The sequence below is a fragment of the Neopsephotus bourkii genome, unplaced genomic scaffold (assembly GCF_033783945.1).
Source record: "Neopsephotus bourkii isolate Nb327-2 ecotype Australia unplaced genomic scaffold, CSIRO-AGI_Nbou_v1 NB_1792, whole genome shotgun sequence".
NCBI lineage: Eukaryota > Metazoa > Chordata > Aves > Psittaciformes > Psittacidae > Neopsephotus > Neopsephotus bourkii.
In genome coordinates this window covers 8,499,472-8,521,637 of record NW_026902266.1, presented here as the reverse complement: position 1 = coordinate 8,521,637, position 22,166 = coordinate 8,499,472, and the positions used below count along the sequence as shown (strand labels likewise).

General features: G+C 36.5%; 1 protein-coding gene across 1 annotated transcript in view; it reads left to right on the top strand.

The window, feature by feature from the left end:
• OTOG (otogelin) overlaps positions 1-22,166 on the top strand; it is a 98,858-nt gene that overhangs the window by 16,730 nt on the left and 59,962 nt on the right. Inside the window, exons 10-22 of the mRNA XM_061380423.1 lie at positions 677-802; positions 2,349-2,457; positions 3,359-3,405; positions 4,278-4,423; positions 8,838-8,970; positions 9,724-9,901; positions 11,679-11,803; positions 13,198-13,410; positions 14,610-14,775; positions 15,301-15,375; positions 17,183-17,226; positions 18,692-18,845; positions 21,553-21,660. Coding sequence (XP_061236407.1) covers positions 677-802; positions 2,349-2,457; positions 3,359-3,405; positions 4,278-4,423; positions 8,838-8,970; positions 9,724-9,901; positions 11,679-11,803; positions 13,198-13,410; positions 14,610-14,775; positions 15,301-15,375; positions 17,183-17,226; positions 18,692-18,845; positions 21,553-21,660 — 1,624 coding nt within the window. The remainder of the gene's footprint in view (positions 1-676; positions 803-2,348; positions 2,458-3,358; positions 3,406-4,277; positions 4,424-8,837; positions 8,971-9,723; positions 9,902-11,678; positions 11,804-13,197; positions 13,411-14,609; positions 14,776-15,300; positions 15,376-17,182; positions 17,227-18,691; positions 18,846-21,552; positions 21,661-22,166) is intronic.

Sequence of the window (22,166 nt, the reverse complement as noted above, 5' to 3'; positions counted from 1 at the left end):
TTGTCAAAGTCTTCATGGATTTCTCATACATAAAATTTGTCATGAGTGTTTAAAAATGAACTTGAATTACTCTTGTATAAGACATAATCTTAGAAATCACAGAAAGTAAATTTGAAAGAGATCATCCGATTTGTTTGCCTGTCTGGAACACAGGACCAGAACTATTATATCATTCATGACAGCAGGTTTCCTTCCATGTTTCCAAAAATATTTGTTATTGGATATTCTGCTATTTCCTATGCTGGTCTGAGTATCTAAATAGCTCTATAGTGAGAAAGTTCCCTGAGTTTTCCTTGGCTTAATTGAAGATTATTCGTTCTCAGTGCATCTTTAATGGGCAGAATGTGAACATATGTATATTGTGTGTTTGTGTGTTTTATTAAAGCCATTGTTTCATTGTTCTAGACAACAGATACCCAATTGACTTATCAAAAAGTAAATACCTGAAATAAATATCTGCAGTCTATTTTAAGTTCTGAGTCAGAAACACAGTACTTTCCTATTTACAGAATCATAGAATAGTTAGGGTTGGAAAGGACCTTAAGATCACAGAGGTCCAACCCCACTACCACAGCCAGGGATGCCTCACACTAGACAGTGTCACCCAAGGCTCTGTTCAACCTGGCCTTGAACGCTGCTTTGGCAGACATGGTCTCTATCTGTTTCTATTTTTCAGTGATTACATGTGCTGAACCCTTGACCTACAATGAATGCATCAACTGTTGCCCTGTTTCATGTCATCAAAAATCACAGTGCATTGACAGTGAACTTCCTTGCATTGATGGATGTTACTGTCCGGATGGTAAGTTTCGCTTCTCAAGTATATATTATATAATGCCATGTAACATTCTGATTGCTATCGCCCAAAGTTAGGGGCTAGATTAAGGCACTCACAGGAGCTCTTTATAAAGCCAGTGCAGAGCATGTGGATGAATAACCTTGTTTTGCTTGTAACTGACAAATGCCTTTTCCTCCCCTTAGCAAGTGGGAATAGGTTTCAGCGCAGATCCACATTCTAGCTGTAGAACTCGACCATTTGAATGAAAAATTGGGTTTGTGCTGTTGTTAACAGACAGCCATCTTCCTCAGTCTGGTGGTATTTTGGCAAGTTATTTTTTTTTCTGGTGTGCTTTGTTTGCCTTTAGATTTGGCTGAGTTTATGGTTTGGTTTGGGTTCTTTTTCACCCTGAAGAATGACTGCAAGGTCAGGTGTTTAGGAGATCTCAGAAATGTGACATGACTAAAACTCATTCATGCGGCCAGAAACAGGTTTTGATATTGATATTCTTCTGCTGTTGTGTAGTTACGGCAAGTGAGGTATTTACCAATGCATCCTGTAGCAAAACTTCACCCTTGTTACCAAAATATACTCTGATGTCCAGTTTTATCCTTGTTGCTGGCTTCTCTTGGGTACATAATTCTATCTAAAAGAGGTCAGAGAAAGTTATATGCTGAATCATTGAATCATAGAATAGTTAGGGTTGGAAAGGACCTTAAGATCATCTAGTTCCAACCCCCCTGCTGTGGGCAGGGACACCTCACACTAAACCATGCCACCCAAGGCTCTGTCCAACCTGGCCTTGAACACATATTCTCTGGGCAACCCATTCCAGTGCCTCACCACCCTTACAGTAAAGAAATTCCTCCTCATATCCAATCTGAACTCCTTCTGTTTAAGTTTCAACCCATTACCCCTTGTCCTGTCACTACAGTCCCTAATGAATAGTCCATCCTCAGCATCCCTATAGCCCCCCTTCAGATACTGGAAGGCTGCTATGAGGTCTTCACGCAGCCTTCTCATCTCCAGGCTGAACAGTCCTGCCTCTTAGACATACCCTGATGATTTATAACTTCTTTGTCACACATTTATGGCCTGGGAAAGCCTTTCAGTTCTTGAATCTCTTAGAATGGAACATACACAAAACCTCCCACAAGTAAAAAAAAACAACATTATAATAAAATAAAGACCAAACAGTACCTTAAAACATAAAAGCAAAAATCTGTAAATGTGTCAAAAAAGAAACCAAGGGTTCTCAAAACAGCATGGTGTGCTGTTTGCTTGTGTGTGTGTGTGTTTGGTTTTTCTGTTTCTTTATGGGTGTTTTTTTTTCCCCTGCACCTCAATATTATGTATTTGTTATTCCTGCTATTGTTACTGTATCTCAAGCAATTCTGGTACTTGGTGCACATAATATAATATATTTAATATAGTTCAAATCAAACTACTGCAGAAATTGTGTAGAGTTTTATTATCATACATGACTATTTGTGTTGTTCTTGGGTATACTTAGTGCTCCATCAGCCATTTGTACAGATATTTAATTTTTTCCTTGTTTCATCTTTTCTAGGCTTAATATATGAAAATGAATTGTGTGTCAAACCTACGGACTGCCCTTGTAACTACCATGGAAGTTTCTTTGAAATAGGCTCAGTGGTTTATGAGGAATGTAATAACTGGTTAGTAATTTTTCCTTTTACACTGTGAACTTAAGCATTTCATGGTCATGAGAGACAACTTTTGTAAGACCTGTTTTAGTTAAGAATTGAATGAAGTTGATAAGTACTCACTGTTTCTATGTGCATAATCTGTTGTTTCATATGTTTTGCAAAAAAAGGGAAAGATAAAAGAAACTCTAGAGCTATTAATGTGAAATAAGAGTGAATGACAGATGTTGCAGAGAATACTGTAATGTTTAATACACTTTTCACCTCAAACTCTGCCTTAAAGTAAAAGGAATCTAGAATTCAAAATCTTAACAGGAGAATTACTTTGACTTTTTCTCTCCTGGTTTTGTTGTCTCACTTGTATGCAAACAGTGTAATGTCATTATGACACTAAGCTGCTCTTTTGGGAATTTCTAAGTTAATTTCATACATTGGAAAGAAAAGTTTGTAGGAAGAGATAATGTCTTTATCAGATAAACTTAACTGATTAAAAGGATGAGCTTGCAGATGTGCAACATTTTTCCTATCAATTTTTTTTCTTTTTAAAGTATTAAGATTCAAATTGCTTGCATTTATTCTTCTCAGTTTTAATAATCCTTAACTTTTATAATGGTTATCAAGGAACTAAAAAGAAAGAAAAGTGTTATTGGATGCACGGATGAAATTTCACCTGATTGCATCCTCATGACAACTACTTGCCAAAGCTCCCAGGCATTCTATTGGGTGTGATAGCACTGTTGTACCCTTTTGTGAGACTCAAGATGCCTCATAACCACTTCATATAGAAGGAAATCAGGAAAAACAACTTATGGACAGCTATATGTACTTCACCAAATAAAAGAAAAGAAGCCTGAAACTTTTTTTTCCATATTAATTAATTCATTTATTTATTTCATTTATTTATTTATTTCAGCACTTGCATTGGAGGAAAGTGGATTTGTACAAATCTTACATGTCCAGGTATGTCAAAGTTCTGAATACCTAACTATTTAATAACTGAATTTCTACTTTGGGTAAAATATTACTGTTAGATCTTAATAAGCTAAAGCTATTTCACTGTATAACTTTGAATTTTTATTTCTATCTACATGTAAATGCATCAGCACACAGTAGATCAAATATTAAAATAGTCTGAAGAGCAGGAATATGCCTTTCAACTTAGTGCACTAATGTGTCTCCATATACACCACCATCATGTCTCTGGTAGATGACACTACATTGTCATTCTTGTCATTCAAGTAAAGTTTGCTCTGCAATCTTCACTTGAAAGACATACGGCAAAATTACCTTTCCCCTCTTCCCCCTGCCCCAGCGTTGTTGGCTGGAGATGTAGTATCTAGGTATTGTACAAATACCGGTTAATTATTTTTATGTGCCTGTGGAATGAGGGGTGTTATTCCCACTTCACAGGTGGACAGCTAAACTACAAAGAGATTAAGGTCAAAAGGATTTTGCATAGTTCTTGTGGTTGCCAATAGATTCAAGCACTGGTCTTGGAGTTGTCAATTAACTGTGGGAGTGTTTAATGTTTCTGCAAATCTAATAATATTTTTAGAGCCACAAAGCAAATATCCAGAATGTAAGGATTACATGTTATTGTCACCTCCAGGGTAAATTGTTTAGATATCTTGGCCTGGCACCAGGTAGGAACTCTGTAGCAAAAGCAAGGATAAGGATCACTTCTTCACTGTGTTCCTAGTACCTGATTATAATATGAATGCAATTTTATAAATTATAACATGTATCAGAGTGTATGAACTCCACAGCAGTAGTAACTGTTGAGAGTACACTGTCTTTTCTGCGTACTTCAATACATTATTTATGTTTGTCAGCTGAATGCTCAGTTTCAGGAGACACACATTTCATGACCTTTGATGGGCGCAAATACACTTTCCAAGCTACCTGTCAATATATTCTAGCAAAAAGCCGTGCGTCAGGGGCATTTACCATATCCTTGCAAAACGCTCCCTGTGGACAGGTAAGGCTCAGAACTGTCTTGTAATGTTTATATGCTGAAGGGCTTATTAACTTGGGGGGGAGTGGGGAGAATACTAAAAATAAAAAATAATGAAAGCTACCTGCAATGGAATATATTAAAAATAATCAGTAGCAACAACTTTCCTTAATGATGAAATAGTTGAACAACAAAGTTCAAGAAACCTAAGAAAGGTGGTTGTATATTGATGCTATATCCTGTACTATATGGTTGAAGATAAGCAAAAGGGATCTCCAAAGATATACTCTGAGGAACTTTTTTTATCTAATGAAAGTTGAAGCATGAAACCCACAGTTAGATACCTCTCAGCCTGACCTGTTTAAAAACCCATCAATGGACAACAGAGGTCTGGAGCAAATATGTGCTTGGTAATATGCAGGATATGCATTGTGTGTCTCATTCCATTTTGTATTACAGAAAGCTTATTTCTGTGTGCAAAACAGACAGAAATGTTCCTTTTAGTTTAGTTGTTGTGGTGATAACTTTGTTGGGGGAAGCGATAATCAAATTAGTTGGCTTTCTGCAGCACTTGTGAGGTCACCGAGAACCTTGCAGTATTTCTCGCGTCTTGTTTACCCTGACTTTGGGAATTTGCTTAATATGTCTCCATGTCCAAGCAGTTTGTAGGTGAAAAAAAACCCCAGGTTCTTTTGGCTTTTGCTATATGCTATGCTTCACACTTCATTTAACCTTCAACAAAGCTAACCTAATCAGTCCCTGATAGGTACAGACTTTTAAAGAGGTTTGAGTAAAGCTTTCTGAACATTAACAGCCAGGTGGGGGAGCAGAGACTTGTGTGATATGTTCCAGGGCTGCATGCTGCTAATTAAATTATCATTGTACAAGTTATGGGAGGGTAGTGAGAAAAGTCTGAGTACTATAATGCAAGAGTGTGAGCCTTCAGTGCAGCTATTCAAGTGTCTTATCAACTAGATGTTACCACTTGGCAGAAGAGCTGCTTTACGGTTCTCTGGGCACCATCTACCATATTTTTCCCATTTATAAAAATTAATGAATTGAAATGGAAAGCTAAAAGATTTGTAGTGCAGAAATCTCGTATTTCTTGATATATCGAGATTTTGTGCTTTTTTTTAAAAAAAACCCCAACCTTATCAGTCCCATCTCATTCAAGCAGATTAAAAAATGTAGAAAGAAAATACCTAGGGAGATTTTAGTTCTCTGAATCACAAAGAATCCAGTCATGTAGAGTCTTAGATCTGGTGACATAAACAGTCATCAGGCAACAAGTTATTTCAAAATGATGTGAAATTTTCTTTAAGCACCTTTTGGAAGGAGAATCATTCCAGAGATCAGCACAGCTTGACATTATCTGAGTTTCAGGTGACAGCCTTGCTGGCTTTGTAGTTTGTATGATGAGAAGATCTTCTGAATATAGACTTTTTTTTTTTCCTTTTTTTTTTTTTTTTTTTTTTTTTTTAAAGTGCTTACTGAGAGATATCACCATTCCTGTGAAAACACCTGCTGAAAGTTAGCAGGGGCAGTGCTGTGAAAGAAGCAGTTCATTGGAACAGAGAACAATTGTCAGGCAGAATTTCTCCTTTAGTTTCAGCATGAAAGAATAATAAAGCTTTTGTCAATATTGTGCAGTAATTTATATAATATGGAGGCTTGTTCTCTTGTTTCTGGTCTGCTGCTTGTACCAGTTGGTATTTTATTTTTTGCTTCTTAAAAAGCCAACAAAATTGTCAATTTATAGCTGCTGTTGCTGAATAACAGGCACAGAAACCTAATGTCTTAGTAAAGAGGCAAGAGAACAGCATAAGCTAGAAGAGCACAGCTTCACCATACAGGTATCTGTCTTCACTATCAGTCTGGGAGAGCTGGTTGAGCTGATGAAATATCTTCTGTAATTTTTTTAATTTGCTATTTTAAAATTTCATTTTATCATTTCAACTGTTGGTGAGAGATCACTGTTGCACTATTATTTAGACAGGAAAATTCTGAATGTAGTTTTTAATCTTTGCACACCACTGTGTGTACTTGTGTGTCCATGGTATTTGAAGGACTGACATAATCTGCTCTGTGCTAGTTCAGCATCTGTCAAAGCTACATGGTAGCCTTAGGAGATCCCTGAAGCCCTGGCAATTGTTTGCAATGAGTAGGGCAACATTTCCGTACTACTGGGCAAGTCCCAGTGAAAGTCAGTGAGAGGAAGATAAAAGTGTAAGTTTTTGAACTGAACATCCTGTTTGCAGTGTGAATGATGTTATTCATGCTATAATTTTGCAGCTAGTATGACTGTCCAAAGGTAGGGATATTTTAGCTGCATCTTGTCTAGCGTCTCTTACAGCACTGCAAATGCTTAACATTTTAATATTTCATCATAGATTATGTCTTTACTGTAGGCAGTGGGATTGAAAAGTGCAGCTGCCTGCACCTCTTATGGACATTTCTTGACTGCAGCTCAGGACCAGACCCAATCAATGAGATTTCTTCCTTCAGTGAGACCTAGACTGCTGTTTGCCAAGTGGTTTCAGATATGTATGTTTTGGTATATAAGACATTGAGAGACACTAAAGATGCATAATCAAGATGAGACTAAAATGAACAAATAGTGTGCCAAAAATAACGACCCAGTTTTTGTTATTGTTCTTGAATACGTTTTAAATGATTACAAGGTCTTACAGTGAAGGAGGGTTAAGAGAAGAAACAGCAGTTGGATGCTTCCCGCTTTCCTCTGTAGATGACAGGGAATAGACAGTCTTCTAACTTTATCCAACTACACTAAATCCATGTAAATAAGCTGAGTCTTAGCTATAGTAAAGAGATTTGAGTATAGGAGGAGTGGGAGAAACTTAATTCCTTCCTAGAAAAGAAAAAGTAGAAGGTGGATTCTCACGTCTTTCAGCGTGTAGCAAGGTAAATTACAGAATGCTGGCATAGTTAAGTTCAAGTCATCTCTCAGTCCACCTCGATGCTTGATTCTCTGTGATAGAATATTTTTCTTTTTTTAAAATAAGGCAGTGATCAAATGAATTCTCTCAAGAAAAATCCGGTACTCTTCTGTGAGTAATAAGCGTGTTTTAATAAGCATTCTTTCCCTATTGGCATCAAAAGCCAAAATACCTGTAGTTATTCTGAAAGGTGGAAGTCCTGGCCTAACTATCCTCCTACATAGGAACTGATTAGTGTTAACCTTTCTCTGCCTAGTTTCTATGTTACTTAGTGCAGGTGTATTTGTTACTGTGGTATGTTAAAAACACTCAATATTCAGTAATCTTCAGACTTGTGTTGCTTTCCACCCATATAGTATGGTGTCTAGTTGAAGATCACTACAGTAACATAAAATGTGCAGGAATTTTAAATAGTTTAGGACATCATTTATGTGTCAGCTGATTTCAGAACTTGACTGGAAAAAAAATCCAACATAACTAACACAGAACATGTACATGATGTACACGATAGTCAACTTCTGTTTTGATTAAAGCAGTTAACCTCAGTTCTTGATTTTTAAGCTGCTGTGAAAATTACTTCTGTAGGGCATGTAGCTTCTTTATGTTGTGGAATTTCACCACGAGTCTCAATACTTGATTTTTAGGATTTCAGTCAATAGCTGCTTTTGGTAATGTTGACAACTAAGTGCCATTGAAGAGGGTGGTTGTGAGTAAGGCAGATGATGTTGAGCTAGGATTTTTTGGAGTATGTTTCATCCAGACTTAAATGCAGTATTTCTTTCCATGTTTTTTCTGTGTGACATTTTGACTTAGAGAGCTGAAATGAAAATAAGAATAAGCAATGGTAGTAACAATAAGATGGGTCTGTTGGATGTTGTGATGCTGTATGCTGGAGTGATGCTACCTTTCTTTTGTCAATATTCATTCAGGGAGCTTATGAACACACTCCACAATTCCTCTCAGAAATAATGATTTTAAATGTTATTTTAAATAACTATTCACAAGATGCTTCTGTCTTTCATTATAGTTTGCCTTTAAAGGAATTTTGTGTCTTACATATGCTTTGTAAAAACCTATTATATCAGAACACTTTAAAGTACAAATTCTGATTTTTGCACACACCAGTGCTATGGATAATGCAGCCTTGTTTGTGAGCATTCGTTTAGCCTCAGTGGGTCTTTAATCAGGGGGTCCCATGAATTGCAGATGTGTTTGTACTTAGGTATGTAAGAATTATTTAGTTTCTCTTTCCAAATCCCACTTTTGAGCTGTACTAAACACACGTGAAATCATTCCAAATACTAAGCTTTTTTACTTAGCTGTAAAGCTGTGTTTTACAAATGCTGTCTGCTAATAAGATAGATGCAAATGAACATTTTCAATTCCCCACTAATTATAGGTTTACGTGCAGTCTTATGTAACTTTTATCCTTCTTAAGGTTTGTTTGTTTGTTTTTAAATGTGTTTTGCTTTCACTTGTAGAACCAGGATGGATCATGTATCCAATCAATCAGCCTTATTCTTAAGCAGGACCTCAAGAGACAAGTGACTCTGACTCATTCGGGAGATGTTTTGGTATATGACCAATACAAAATTAGCCTGCCTTATGCAGATGGTAAGGAATAATATATAAACTTACAACTTCTATTGAGCACTAAGGCAGTATTTTAATGGCATATGCATGTGTTGTGGTACTGAAGTGGTATATTTGTAATATTCTGTGTAAAATGTTTCACAAATTAAATTTTCTGAGGAGAAATTATTTTCTCTCACTCTTGAACTTCATAATTTCTTTTCCTTTCTTTTGTAAACAATTCGAGTAAATATAAATGGAAGGAGCCCTCTCACAGATGATTTACAAACAAAAAAAAAATATTTCTTTGTGCTTCAGTAAGTTTTAAATCTCTCCTTCTGGAAGGTGTTACCAAATATTCTGTGTAGGAATATGTGACAATGTTCTGTGAGATTCAATGTTAACTTTAACAAGAGATTTATATGAAAAATTAGTGCATTTAATGTCTTTGGGAATTTCCGCCAAAAAGCTTTAGTACAGGAAATATGTTGCTGGTGTTGGTCTGCAATGTTTCTATCTTTAAATTGATTTACATTTAGTTAAGCTTTATGAATATTCTGGTGAACTTTGGAAGCATTTTACAAAAATGCAGTACTGTTGTTAAGTTTCTTATTTTCTTTAAAGTCTGAATCAATGTAATGTTTGGTGAAAAATCAATGATTAGGGGAAAATTGGGCTTTAGTAGAAAGAAAATGTAACTTACATAAATATGATGCAGAACAAAACCAGTGAAATGGCAAGAAACAAAATGCAGGTTTCCTTTGCTTTTCAACAGTCTCTGTTTTTACTCACCAGAGTTATTTGAAATACGGAAACTCTCCTCTGTATTTCTTCAAGTAAAGACAAGCATCGGATTACAGATACTGTACGACAGAGAAGGATTGAGGCTCTACCTTCAAGTGGATGAGCGATGGAAGGATGATACTGTGGGCCTTTGTGGAACCTTCAATGGAAATACAGAGGATGATTTTTTGTATGAACAGCTGCAAGATTTCTATTTGCTAGATATATATATATCATCTACAGTTAGAGTGGTAGATCAAATGTGGGCTGAAGCTGAATGTATAGACATCAAGAATAATTTACTTAGAAGTTTTGTTAGTGAGATAGTAGGTTTTAGTTTACTAACAAAAAGATCTGTAAATTCAACTGTAGGGTATCAAGCCAGGTTTTGCTTAAAATACTGTAATACAAAAATACAGTGAAATACATATGATTAGTGCTTGTTTATCTGCCAAAATATGGAGTGGCCTGTAAAAGGGACTTCCTGTCTCCCTGCAAGCCTCTTCATCTCTTTCCAGCTCCTGTTTTCTGCTGCAAGTTCTAATCCACTCTCTGTGACAGAGCCTCCATTGTTCAGTGCCTTCAGGCTAACAACAGGAATTGGCTGTTGCCTGAGCTTCACTTCACTGTGATGCAGTGAAAGGTGGTTAGAGCTGCATGAGCATCACAGTCAAGATTGCTGCTTGTCCAGCTTCTTTCTAGTATGTTTCCTACAGATAATAAAGAACAAATTGGCTTCCAGAGGACTGAGCAGCCTAATGGGAGAAGAAGAACATGAATTTAGAGCTTGACAGAATATTTATTTGACCAAGGGGAGGGGAAAAAAAGAAAGAAGAATAGAACTTCTTTCTCTCAGAACTAGTAGAAAAATGGGAAATCTTTCCATAATGGTTCCCATTAAAAAACACACACAAATACGTTAGTGGGTTTTTTGATGAATTTCAATCTTAACGATTAAGAAGTATTATCAAGATTTTTTATAAAGAGACTAGGAAATATATAGACAGGATCTTAATGAAGAGATTACTTATGTAAAACTACTTTAAAAAATTCTGTTTGAAGCACATAAGTTTTGTAGTGTGTTTTTGACAGTCTTTGAACTTGTTCTCAAATAAGTGAGAAATTGTTCAATAGTTGACATTTGTGAAAAAATCCCTTAAACTACCGGAATTTATGAATCATGCTGAGGTATGACACAAACCATAACATGCAAGCATCTTGATATGTACACACAACACCTGACCCACAACAGATTTGGGCACTTGCCGTAGACGGTGGTGCCTTTTGCAACAACTTCACTCCCAGCTACTTTACCAGAAGTAGTATTACCGGTTATGTGCTTAATGCAATCTTTCCCAAGAGTATAAAATCCCATGCACTGTTTCAATCATTCTCCCTGTACAACAGAAATGTGCCTTGGTTATTTTGATCAAAGTGTTTCTGTCTTTCAGCTTCTGCTGCCTGTTTGATTACCTCATTGAATCCTCATGGATTCAATTGCTTATGAAGTTACATTTCTTTACCTTCGAATTTCTGTTCCTTCCTCTTTTTTGCAGACACTAGAGGGCCTAGGAAGTCAGCTACCTGGAGCAGACAGAAAAATATAGGTAGAAGAGATTATGAATGAGGAGGCAGAATTATGAATGAGGAGGCAGAATTATGAATATGAGAATGCAGACTTTCTGGGCAGTGGCTCTCCCTCTGAAAAAGGAACTTGTTCTGTTTTGGTCTGTCCTTCCTTACAAAGTATCTAATGGCTCTAGAGCACGTCTTCTCTTGTTTCTGGGCCTTTGCCTGGAAAGAAAGAGGAGTCCTGAAACTTGAGCTGACTGCTTTACATGGAAATGCATGTGAATATGGAACAGTGGAAGGGGAGCTTGAATCAGCTCTGCTGAAGAGGGTGATAGAACTGAGACCATTCTGTAAATTCACTGTGTCTTTTGTGACTGACTTCTGTTTTGTAAAAGGTCTCCAGTTGGAGTAACTGAAAGCACTCCAGAGCTGTTTGGAAATGCATGGAAAACTTCATCGGCGTGCATTCTTGTGCATGATAGTTCACAGATGGATCCATGTGATATTCATCTGCAGGCAGGTGGGCAGTGAAGGGTCAATTGTTATGTACAAATGTATTTTCACTTATATCCATGCCGATTTTCCTAGTTGGATCAGGGTAAAGTGATAAATAGTCCTACCCACTGAAAAAGCAGTAACATTTGATGAGTTGTATTCCCTAACAAACCATGTAGTGTATTAAGTATTTTATGATACTTGCAGAGGCACTTGAAATACCCTTTTTTATTTCTGAATTGCAGTTACAGTGTATTGAGTTAGACACACATGAAAAGTTGGTAGTATGTCTATTATTGGTGATGCTGCTGGGTAAGATGGATACTCAAAAGTATTACAGTGTTCAATTTTGAAAAATACTGAAAAAATGAAATATTTTATTTTGTTGTCTGATACCAAAAGAATGAATAGGAGAAAGATACTGATGCCAGAACTCAGCCAGACTCAGCCAGAAGGGTCCCGTTGGGAAAGATGTTAGTGACTCATGCCATGAGGACCACAGATGGCCACCAAGACATCCTTTAATAGTGATGAACTCTGTAAATCATCAGTTATATCAGTTTCATAGTTACTACCACTTCCTGACTTGAGCTCTACATGCTTTTTGGCAAGATATAAGGGTGAAATAATGAATAAAGTTTTGCTTGTAATTTCAGCAGTGCTATGAAATCATCACATCTGCTGCTACAACATCCCATCTTTTGAGTAATATACAATGTGCAGCACTAAGAAGCTGAGTTCTTGTTAGTGGGTTTGGACATAAGTATAGAAAAAAAAGTGGCCTGTACAGGAAATCAGAAATCCTGGAAGAGGAATTTTGAAGTCCTAGTTCATGCATGCTTCTTATTTTGGGGGGAATACAAAGTTAACTCTTTCTGGGTATGCTAATGTAGCATAGTATTTCTTTTGATTATTGTTGCACAAATATTTAGTGCATTCAGAATTAAGATACTCAGATGTATGCTGTTTTTGGAGCTACCTAGGTAATTATTTGATACTGCTTTCCCACTCTTGTGAGACAGTGCCACCCTGAGCTGCCAGCTCTGGCTCTGGCAACGGAAACCATAGGTAACAGGTTATTCTTTAAAGCAGTGTGTGCTTATGAAAGGCACTGGGTAGTGTGTAGCATCTGATGCCTAACCCACATCGATGCATTAGTTTAAAGACTGTATGTAGGCACTATCTAGGTATTGTAAAATTTCCTAAATACCTTAAAATCATTCCCTGAACAAGTTCAAAACTATGAACAGCTAACTTCTTTTCTGACCGTTCTTGTAGCTGTATAGATAACAAAGATAAAAAGATATATATGGCAGTAGTATATAACTGCGATCAACTGCTTGGATTAGAAGATACTTTTTATTCCAAGTCTCTTTAAACTCCCTTGCTGAAACAATGTTTAATCTGTTATTTGTATAGCCTCTTATGCAGTGGAAGCTTGTAGCATCCTTACGAAAGACCTTTTTGCTCCATGCTACCCCTATTTGAGTCCTGTCCCCTATTTTGAGCAGTGCAGAAGAGACACTTGCAAATGTGGACAGATTTGTTTTTGCTCTGCTCTGGCCCATTATGCTCATCATTGTAGAAGATTTGGAATTGTAATAGATTTCAGAGGACGTGTCCCAGACTGTGGTGAGTTGCCTTTCACTTCTAGTTTTAAATAGGCTTCAGAATGAACATAAAACTAAATGAATATTTAAATGAGAAATTAATTAATTCTATAATGATCTGTTGTGTACAAGGCAAAGTTCTTTTTTGTCAAGACAAAATTAGTGCAAGTGTTTTAAGAGGACTGTTGATTTTTAATTTACAATGAATGGTAGAATACAGATAATGTAGAGATAGCCAAAGGTGACATCTGTTAACTCCTCTGGAATGCCTCACAATTATAGGATAGGGGTTTATAGTACGAAATTTTTCAGTTTATATGAACTAGTGATGTAAAAGATGTTGATAGAACATGTAGTGCCCTTGTATAAATTTTTGTTTTAAATTATAGAATTGAAAAGCTTATAAAACAACACTAAATTGACAACCCTGATGTTTCAGTAGGTTTGGCTCCACAAACAAGGTTGAAAATCTTCTCTTAGGAGTATTCAAAATTTAACATGTTAGTTTTCATCACATCATGTAATTAAGCATACTGTAATGCATGGTAAAGAGGATTTTGGAAAGTTGGTCCAGCTTGCGTATCTTGAGCTGGAGTTGTCTGTTTGTATATCTGAAAAGTCTGGCTTGCTTACCGTCATTATGGCATGCATGTCTGTGTCCACTATGACTAAATGAATCATTTAAACCATTTAATTTTATTTTACTCTTCTAGAAGCAAATATAGTTTTATTAGAATGCATTTAAAAGTCATGCTTGTCAGGTTTTAAATAAGTCTTTTTAGTACTTCACAAAATTCAGATTTTTTTTTTAAGGAGAGATTTATAGGATATGTGTATATATATATCTCAGAAAACTTATGATGATATTGAGCAACATCTGCAAAGTACACGTTTTATTTCTTGCTTTTAATGTTTTTATTAAGATGCTCTGCATTTCCTAAAGCCCATTAACAAGAGCCATGCATTTTCAGAGTTAGAGGAAAAGAACCTTCAACTGTTCTGTTTTCCATGTGTAAATTGGATTAACTATGTAGACTTCATTGTACTTGTTATTACTGTGGATTTACATCTGTGTGGTGTACACAACATAGTGCCAAGATCGCAATTTTAGGGAATTTAATGTGATTGGGAATGAAAGAATAGAGATGTTTATCAGAAAACTGTTGGGAGGTACTCGACTCTCTTGCACTGTAATTTGAGATGTTTGTTTCATTTGGACAGCTCTTTCATGTGAAGATACAAAGGAGTACAGTACTTGTGTATCTACCTGTGGCAGAACCTGCCAAGCACTGTCCATGCCAGAGACATGCAGCAGTGATTGTGTAGAAGGCTGTGCTTGTCCTTCTGGAATGTATTTGAATTCCAAGACTGAACAATGTGTACAGAGGTAGGTAAAATTGCATTTCTGATAGTCATATTAACTATTTTAGACCACTGCATTTGCAAGTCAGAGTGAAAAACTAATAAGCATGTAACCTTGTGGATATTATGAATCTGTAAACTTGGAGGGATCATAGAATTATACAGAACCCGTGTGTTGATAAAAAATAGCTCTTTTATAGTACTGACACTCATCCAACATCTTCAAAGCTAGTTTCTACATATTATCTGGGTTTGGCAAATAAGAGATACAAAAAGTGTTCACTGTTGTGTAGAGGTGCTGCTATGTTACTGATTTGTTTTGGAATGTGCTCAATTTATATGGTGTATCGAGACCAATTTCTTGTATTTAAAAATCAAACAAGCAAACAAAAAAAAAACCCAACCACAAAACCCCAACCCAACCAACCAAAAAAATCACCAAAACCAGCAAAGCAACCAATCAAACTTTAAACAGCAATTAAATTATTGGGAATTTTTTTCTTCCTTCAGTTTGAGTTAATCATAGTTATATATTTTTCCTCTACTCCAGAAATGAATGCCCGTGTTATTTTCAAGGAGTTGACTATCCACCTGGAGAAAACATTATGACATCTTTGGGGAAATGGTAAGATACTTATTTATTGTGTTTATTTTTTAAGAGCTCTGGGTCAAGTCGTTCTGGGTAGTCTGTTGGTGTTTTTTTTTGTGGTGTGTTGTTGTTTGTTGGTTTGGTTTTGTTTGGTGTTTTTTTGTGGGGTCATTTTAAATGAAAAGTACAGAACAAGCTTACATCAGTTTCTTATGCATGTTCAGATAGAACTTCTTTAGAACATAGGTTTTCAGGAGCTTATAATCTAATATATTGATGTGCAAAGTAGAGAGAAAAGCCACTGTAATTTTGTACATCCATAATAATGTAGAGAGCTCCAGAAAACCCCAGACACTTGCTGACTGTCGATTCATATTTGTTCAGCTAGATCTTCATTGCTATTCTCCTTCCCTATACCATACATGTATATACCATACATGTATGTAAATCCTACATATCTACCTATCTATCTATATATATAGGTATATCTCAATATATCTTAATCGGCAAGTTAGCTCATCTTTACCTCAGGACAGATTTCCTGGAGAGTACCAGGCAACCCACTCTGCATATGGGGGTGTGCAAAGTCTGTGTGCACTGTTGCCTGCCTTCCTGGATATTTTTTACAGAGCTTGTGCCAGACAGCAGTTATGGGAAAGGGCTTCTCCAGATAGATTATTTGATTGATTTCATTTCATCCTCCTTAAGGGTCTAGTTTAGCTTATTATGCTAAGCACTATGGTGGAGATATGGCTGAATGCACACCAACCTGTGATCATTCACAAATGCATTGTTTAAGAAAAGAGTTATTTGGAATGTGGCAGCTTATGTTTCATGTGAATCTGTTAATTAAAAATATATCTACTGGTTTACAGCTACTAGTCGTGAAGATAAGAGATCTGTATTTCCTGTTTAGTCATGAATTTGCTTGCCATGTTTTAATAAGGCTGTATACATATCTGTTGGGAGGAAAGGCTTTCAAGATCCTTCGAACTGCCTTGTGCTAAGTAACACATTAGGAGCTGTATAGGACTGTATGTGTGGATGAACTGGAAACAATGTGTACAACATCTATTAATTTTAATCTGTCACTGTTTTTATTTTTATTTGAAACAATTACGATCTTTATTATGTACTCTCCATCTTTCTTATCAGTTTCTTCCTTTTTGGAACTTCAGCTTTCAAACTTTAATTTCTTCTCATGTTTGCCTATGGAGTAGCTTTCTTTCTCTGTTCTCAGCCAGTTCTTTGAAATATTTTCATTGTGATACCAGCATTTCATTGGCATTTGAGTCCCCTATCATGCCTCACCCTCAGTTAGCTTTAACACTGCTTTGCCTATTGGCTGCGTTATACTGTGATGTCCTTGCCCACTTTTTGTGCAGTACTTTGGAGTTCAGACACACCACCAAACCTGACAGCAGAGTGTCTGTAGCACATACAGAATTCAATTCTAAATCTGCTGACAAACAGTGAGTGTACTGGGGACATCCTAGCCACTGCAAAAGAATGGAGAATAGAGCTGGAGTTCGTGGGCTCAGGTTCTCTAGTAAAGCACAGGACCTGAAATTAAGCCAGTATTGCTACATTTTCCCCTGGCATTGAGTTGCTATCAGATCTGCTACCATTTTAAAAAGGGACAGGATAATTTTGGTTGGAATTAGACAGGGGCAGTATTATGTTGCTCAGTACTTCCCTGCACACTTTATTCAGAATTCTGAGGTTCAGTGCAAATATTTGTACAGTTACTTTGTGTTGACTCACACTGAATACTTCAGTATTAAACATTCATATTTTTAGATCTTCCTGGCTCTTATGACATCTTCATATGTTTTTATTGCAGCCATTGCAGGGATGGAATAATGAATTGTGATAGCAACATAATAGGTGAGTGAAGAGAGAGTGGTGAAAAGATATTCAGGTGAAAAGAATATTCATTCTCTAATCTCTGTGGAACCTGTTATTTGGAGTAGAAGAACGTGCAACATGTACAAATGCATGTACTTGCAGGAGGGTATTGATCATTTAGGAATTATGTTTGGGTGACTGGAAGAAAGGCTGGTGCAAATCAGGAGTGTAACTGTACAAAATACTGCTAAATCTGAGCAACTTTTTTTTTTTCCAGTGCTTTTAAATACTTTTTTGTTTCTTTTTTTTTTTTTTTGATTGTTAATATAAGTAAGCTTAGCTGCATGACAAAGAGCAGGACATCAGAAGGACAAACAGGTTAGCTTTGCCCCATAAAATGGGATTGTAGGAACTGAACACTGGAAATAATTTTTCACAGATATATGCTCTTTCCTTCCACAAACCTTGAGAGTAATTTAAATATGGAAGAATAATATATCTTGTGTCATACTCAAGTAAAAGAATGTAGAAAGTGCTTTTTTCTATTACAGTGTATTTTATATATGATTAAGTATTATTGTCCATACTGCTGTTCTAATGCTCCTTTTTTACATCAGTGAGAAAGACTTTCATTTGAGGTTTCAGCCCTAAAATTACTAGCTCTTTGGCCTTTAGCAGAAATGTCTTCCCCATGCACTTGAAGGTAGTAGTTGTACTGATTTGACAGCCAGAACCTCTCTCCCTAATAAACAAAACCCTAGCAACCAACCAAAACAACTTTAAAACACTGCCACTGCTTCAGGCATTTGTGTTAACTATACAAAGTATGCTAAGTGCAACTCAAAGGCAATTGTGCAGTTGAATTGTTTTATGAACAGTCAGTGACTAAAGCATGGAAAGTCACATCTAGCTCTCAGACCTGTTCTTGATTATTTAATTTTTTCCCTTCTGTTGATTTCTCATTCTCTCTTAGTAGCACTTTGCATTTCTGTTTCAGAGGGCTGAATCCTGACTGTTTAGAAAGTCATGTCCCTTACTAAATGAATATATTAATTTCAGTATTTTATATGAGATTTTACAAGGGCATGTAGGGATAGGAAAGAGGGAATGGCTTTAACTGTAAGAGGGTAGATTATGATTAGGCATTAAGAAGAAAAGAGGGTGGTGAGGCACTGTAACAGGTTGCTGGCTGACCCATCTTTGGAAGTGCTCAAGGCCAGGCTGGATGGGGCTTTGAGCAACCTGGTCTAGTGGAAGGTGTCCCTGCCCATGGCAAGGAGGTTGGAAAGATGATCTTTGAGGTCCCTTCCAGCCCAAACCATTCTGTGATTCTGTGATTTATAGGGGTTCTGTGAAGTTAACTATGCTCAGGAGAGACAGGTAGTCAGATGTTACTGGATGATACACGCTGTGTTACATATTCTCAATCTAAACCTAACGCACCTTTGTGAAATACAAAATTTCAGGCATGAAGACTAATATGTGTGTCAATTTTTCCCCTCAGCACACAGCTGCCCAGTTGGACAGATTTATATTAACTGCAGTAATCCACAAATTGATCCTGAACTTAGCAGAGAGAGAACTTGTGAGAATCAGCTGTTAAACCTCACTTTCTCAGCACACCTTCCTTGCGTTTCAGGTTGCGTCTGCCCTCCTGGGTGAGTACAGACAGATTTACATCTTTTTGTGCGCAAATACAGATGACCACCTTCATCAGTGACTGAACAACTAATTCCACTGGCATAATACATTTCTACTTGGAGAATTTGAGGTATTAAGGTGTGAGCATCCAGCTTGCAAAGGCTTATCATGCAACAATGTGGACTGTTTAAGGCATAAGGAATGGTAAACTGAGAGACAGGTGGAGCTAAAGGCCTAATAACTCACAATAATAAAACCAAAAAACAACAGAAATATAGAAAGGCCATTGCAATATTTGATCTAATCCCTGTACTGCAGCAGAATGGTGTTTACCTAGACAGTTTTTCTTCAGATACCTGACTTCATTTTTGGACATATCACTGAGGGAGGCATGTTTCTTCATTCTGGGTCATTACTTTCAGTATCTTCTCCATCAAAATGATATTTTCTCAGGGATTTGTGCTGAAAATGTGCAGATGAGCTGCCACTGTGTTTTGGAATCAAGCACTGTATTGCAGATATTTTTTGAATATAAAAATAGAAATCATGTGTTTAAGTTACATTGGTTTTGATGGGATTTAGTCTCTTAAGCACATAACTAAGAAGTTTTTGAGTATTATTACCCTAAAATTACTGTTTATGCCTCAGAACAAAGAGTAAGAGCCAGAGTCTCTGTCAAACTGTGTTGAAATAGCTCATTTGAAGTCTCCACTGCATTTGGAGCAATTCAACCTAATAAGAATTTTCAGGTTTGTTTCTTTTTCCTCCCTTAATGTTCTCACAGAATAGAGCTATGAAAAGGTAGTAAATTGAAAGCTGTAGTATCCTGAAACTGTAATGAAGTTTTAAAACAATGAAACCATTAGGTGCTACAGTAATATTATTGACACCTGTTGGTTTTTAAATATTAGTTTATACTGTTATACTGTTTTCTGTGTAGGGAAGTAATGGATTGTGGTGGAATTCTGGTATGTTACCTGCTGCTTATTTCATTCTTTTTACCTCCCTGAAACTCTAGTGCAGATGTTTTGTTCTTGGAACAAAAGTCTACATGGCTGCATAAAATCATAGAATAGTTAGGGTTGGAAAGGACCTTAAGATCATCAAGTTCCAACCCCCCTGCCATGGCAGGGACACCTCACCCTAAACCATCTCACCCAAGGCTTCGTCCAACCTGGCCTTGAACACTGCCAGGGATGGAGCATTCACAACTTCCCTGGGCAACCTATTCCGGTGCCTCACCACCCTTACAGTAAAGAATTTCTTCCTTATATCCAATCTAAACTTACCCTGTGTAAGTTTTAACCCGTTACCCCTTATCCTGTCACTACAGGATAAATCAGTTGGCAATAGACTGTTTCCCAAAGGAGCGAAAAGAGCTGTGCAATACAAAGACTGGCGAAAGCTGCACTGCTGGAAGCTGAGAGAGTTATTTTTTAGTGTTCTGGTCCAGATTTGTGGGGTTTGCAGAAGCAAAGAAGTTTTTGACTCACAGGTGGCACATTGATTCTAATGATGCCCTTACCAATACTATTTATGTATTTGTGTTTCTGTGAATGAGTAGAACTATAGATAATAAAATAGTAACTGCATCTTCAGTGTAGTGAAGTCATAAGTGTCCTTGGATTTTTGCAGTTCATTGTAGGTGGAGAATAAGTATAAGCATCAAGAAAAATATTTGATACTTCAAAGAGGAGCTGTGTACAGCCTCTCTGTGCAGTATTTGTGGTGAATTCTTAGATCATTGAAATCTACCCATTTGCTTGGCTTTACAAGAGAGAAAGCTGTTATCACTTGTTTTAGCCAGGGTAAGGTGAGGAAAAAACTGTGTTTAGTGTAACTTTGTCAGTGTGATGCTCTTTGTCTGAATGTGCCCTGTTCAGTTCTGAGCAGCTTTCAGTAAGTGGGAATTTCAGTTTCACAGTTGGTTGTCTTCAAGAGACACCATATTTAAATTAAATACAGATTACAAAGAACACTTCACATACCCTGAGTGAAAATTATAGTTTCTCAGTTTAATGGGGGATGGGAGTTTATGATGTCTGCGCGTTCTCATTAAGAGGGGCTACAGAGTGGCAAATTTCTATCTGATAATTAGCACAATGAAGAAGAATCTAGGTTACAGTACAAAAATTACCAGTTCATTAATATGAGTAAATAAAATGTTCCATGATAAATGCAAATCTTTCCTTTTGGATATCTGGGAAGCAAAACTGTGTCATCGCCCTGTTTGTCATGGATGTGCCTGACACCCATGATCCCTTGTCCATGGTTCAGGGCTTTTTTTATAGTAGTGCAAAGAGGCATGATGGCTCCCACATATCTTGGAAGATCTATTGTCTTCAGTTAAGCGTAAGTTAATTGTCTGAGTTACAATAAATTTGGTGAAATGTAGAGGTGATCTGGAAAAATCTTAGTTTCCCAGACTTTAATATTTATTTGTCAATGAATAAGTCTTCATGGGGTTAGCGGCTAAAGGGCTAGTGCTGGAAGTGCTCTTACCAAAGATTCACTTTCCTGTGAAAGGAAATTACCAAATTACTTATATAATCATTAATAAAGTTCTGCCTTTTCAATTTCAGAATATTTAAAATATTACTTGTTTTTCAATAATAATAACAATGTTAGTAATGTGAAAGTTTAGGAAAATGTTGTTGTATCTAGATACCAGGTGTACTTCTGCTGAATGCATGTATTTTTGTTCTGTTTTTTCTTTTTTTATAGTCTTGTTAAACATGGGGATGTGTGCTTGAATGAAGATGAATGTCCATGTTCATGGAAAGGAAAGGAATACTTCCCAGGTGACAAAGTAAATTCTTCCTGTCATACATGGTAAGCAGAGATCTGTTTAGGAAGATTATTTGATTTTAGTTGTTTATTTCTGAATTGATTATTCTTTCATGTTTTTTAATTATAAATTTCACACCAGATTTCAGTAAACAATCTACCCTAATTTTGTATTTACATTTGTTCAAAGAGCTATGAAAATGGCTTTTTTTTTTTTTTTAGGGTTATTTGTTTCAAGGAGCTTTTGCATACAAAATTACAGCTATCTGGGATTGTAAAGCTTGATTTTTAAAAATATTTTATTTCGTTATCAAGGCAATCTAAATATTCTTTGGCTAGTGTTCCTAAGCTACAGGTAAAATCCATCAGTTATTACACCTGAATGACATTTTTTAGAGCTTTATACTTATTCATTTTCATATTTAGCTTTGAGTCCTAGCAGCCTAAGGACCCAAAACATGACCTTGTGGCCACAAGCGCGCACCCACTACGATGATAAATTAAGGGGAATACTGAGCATAGTAACAGATAAATTGGTTGCTAATTTTGTG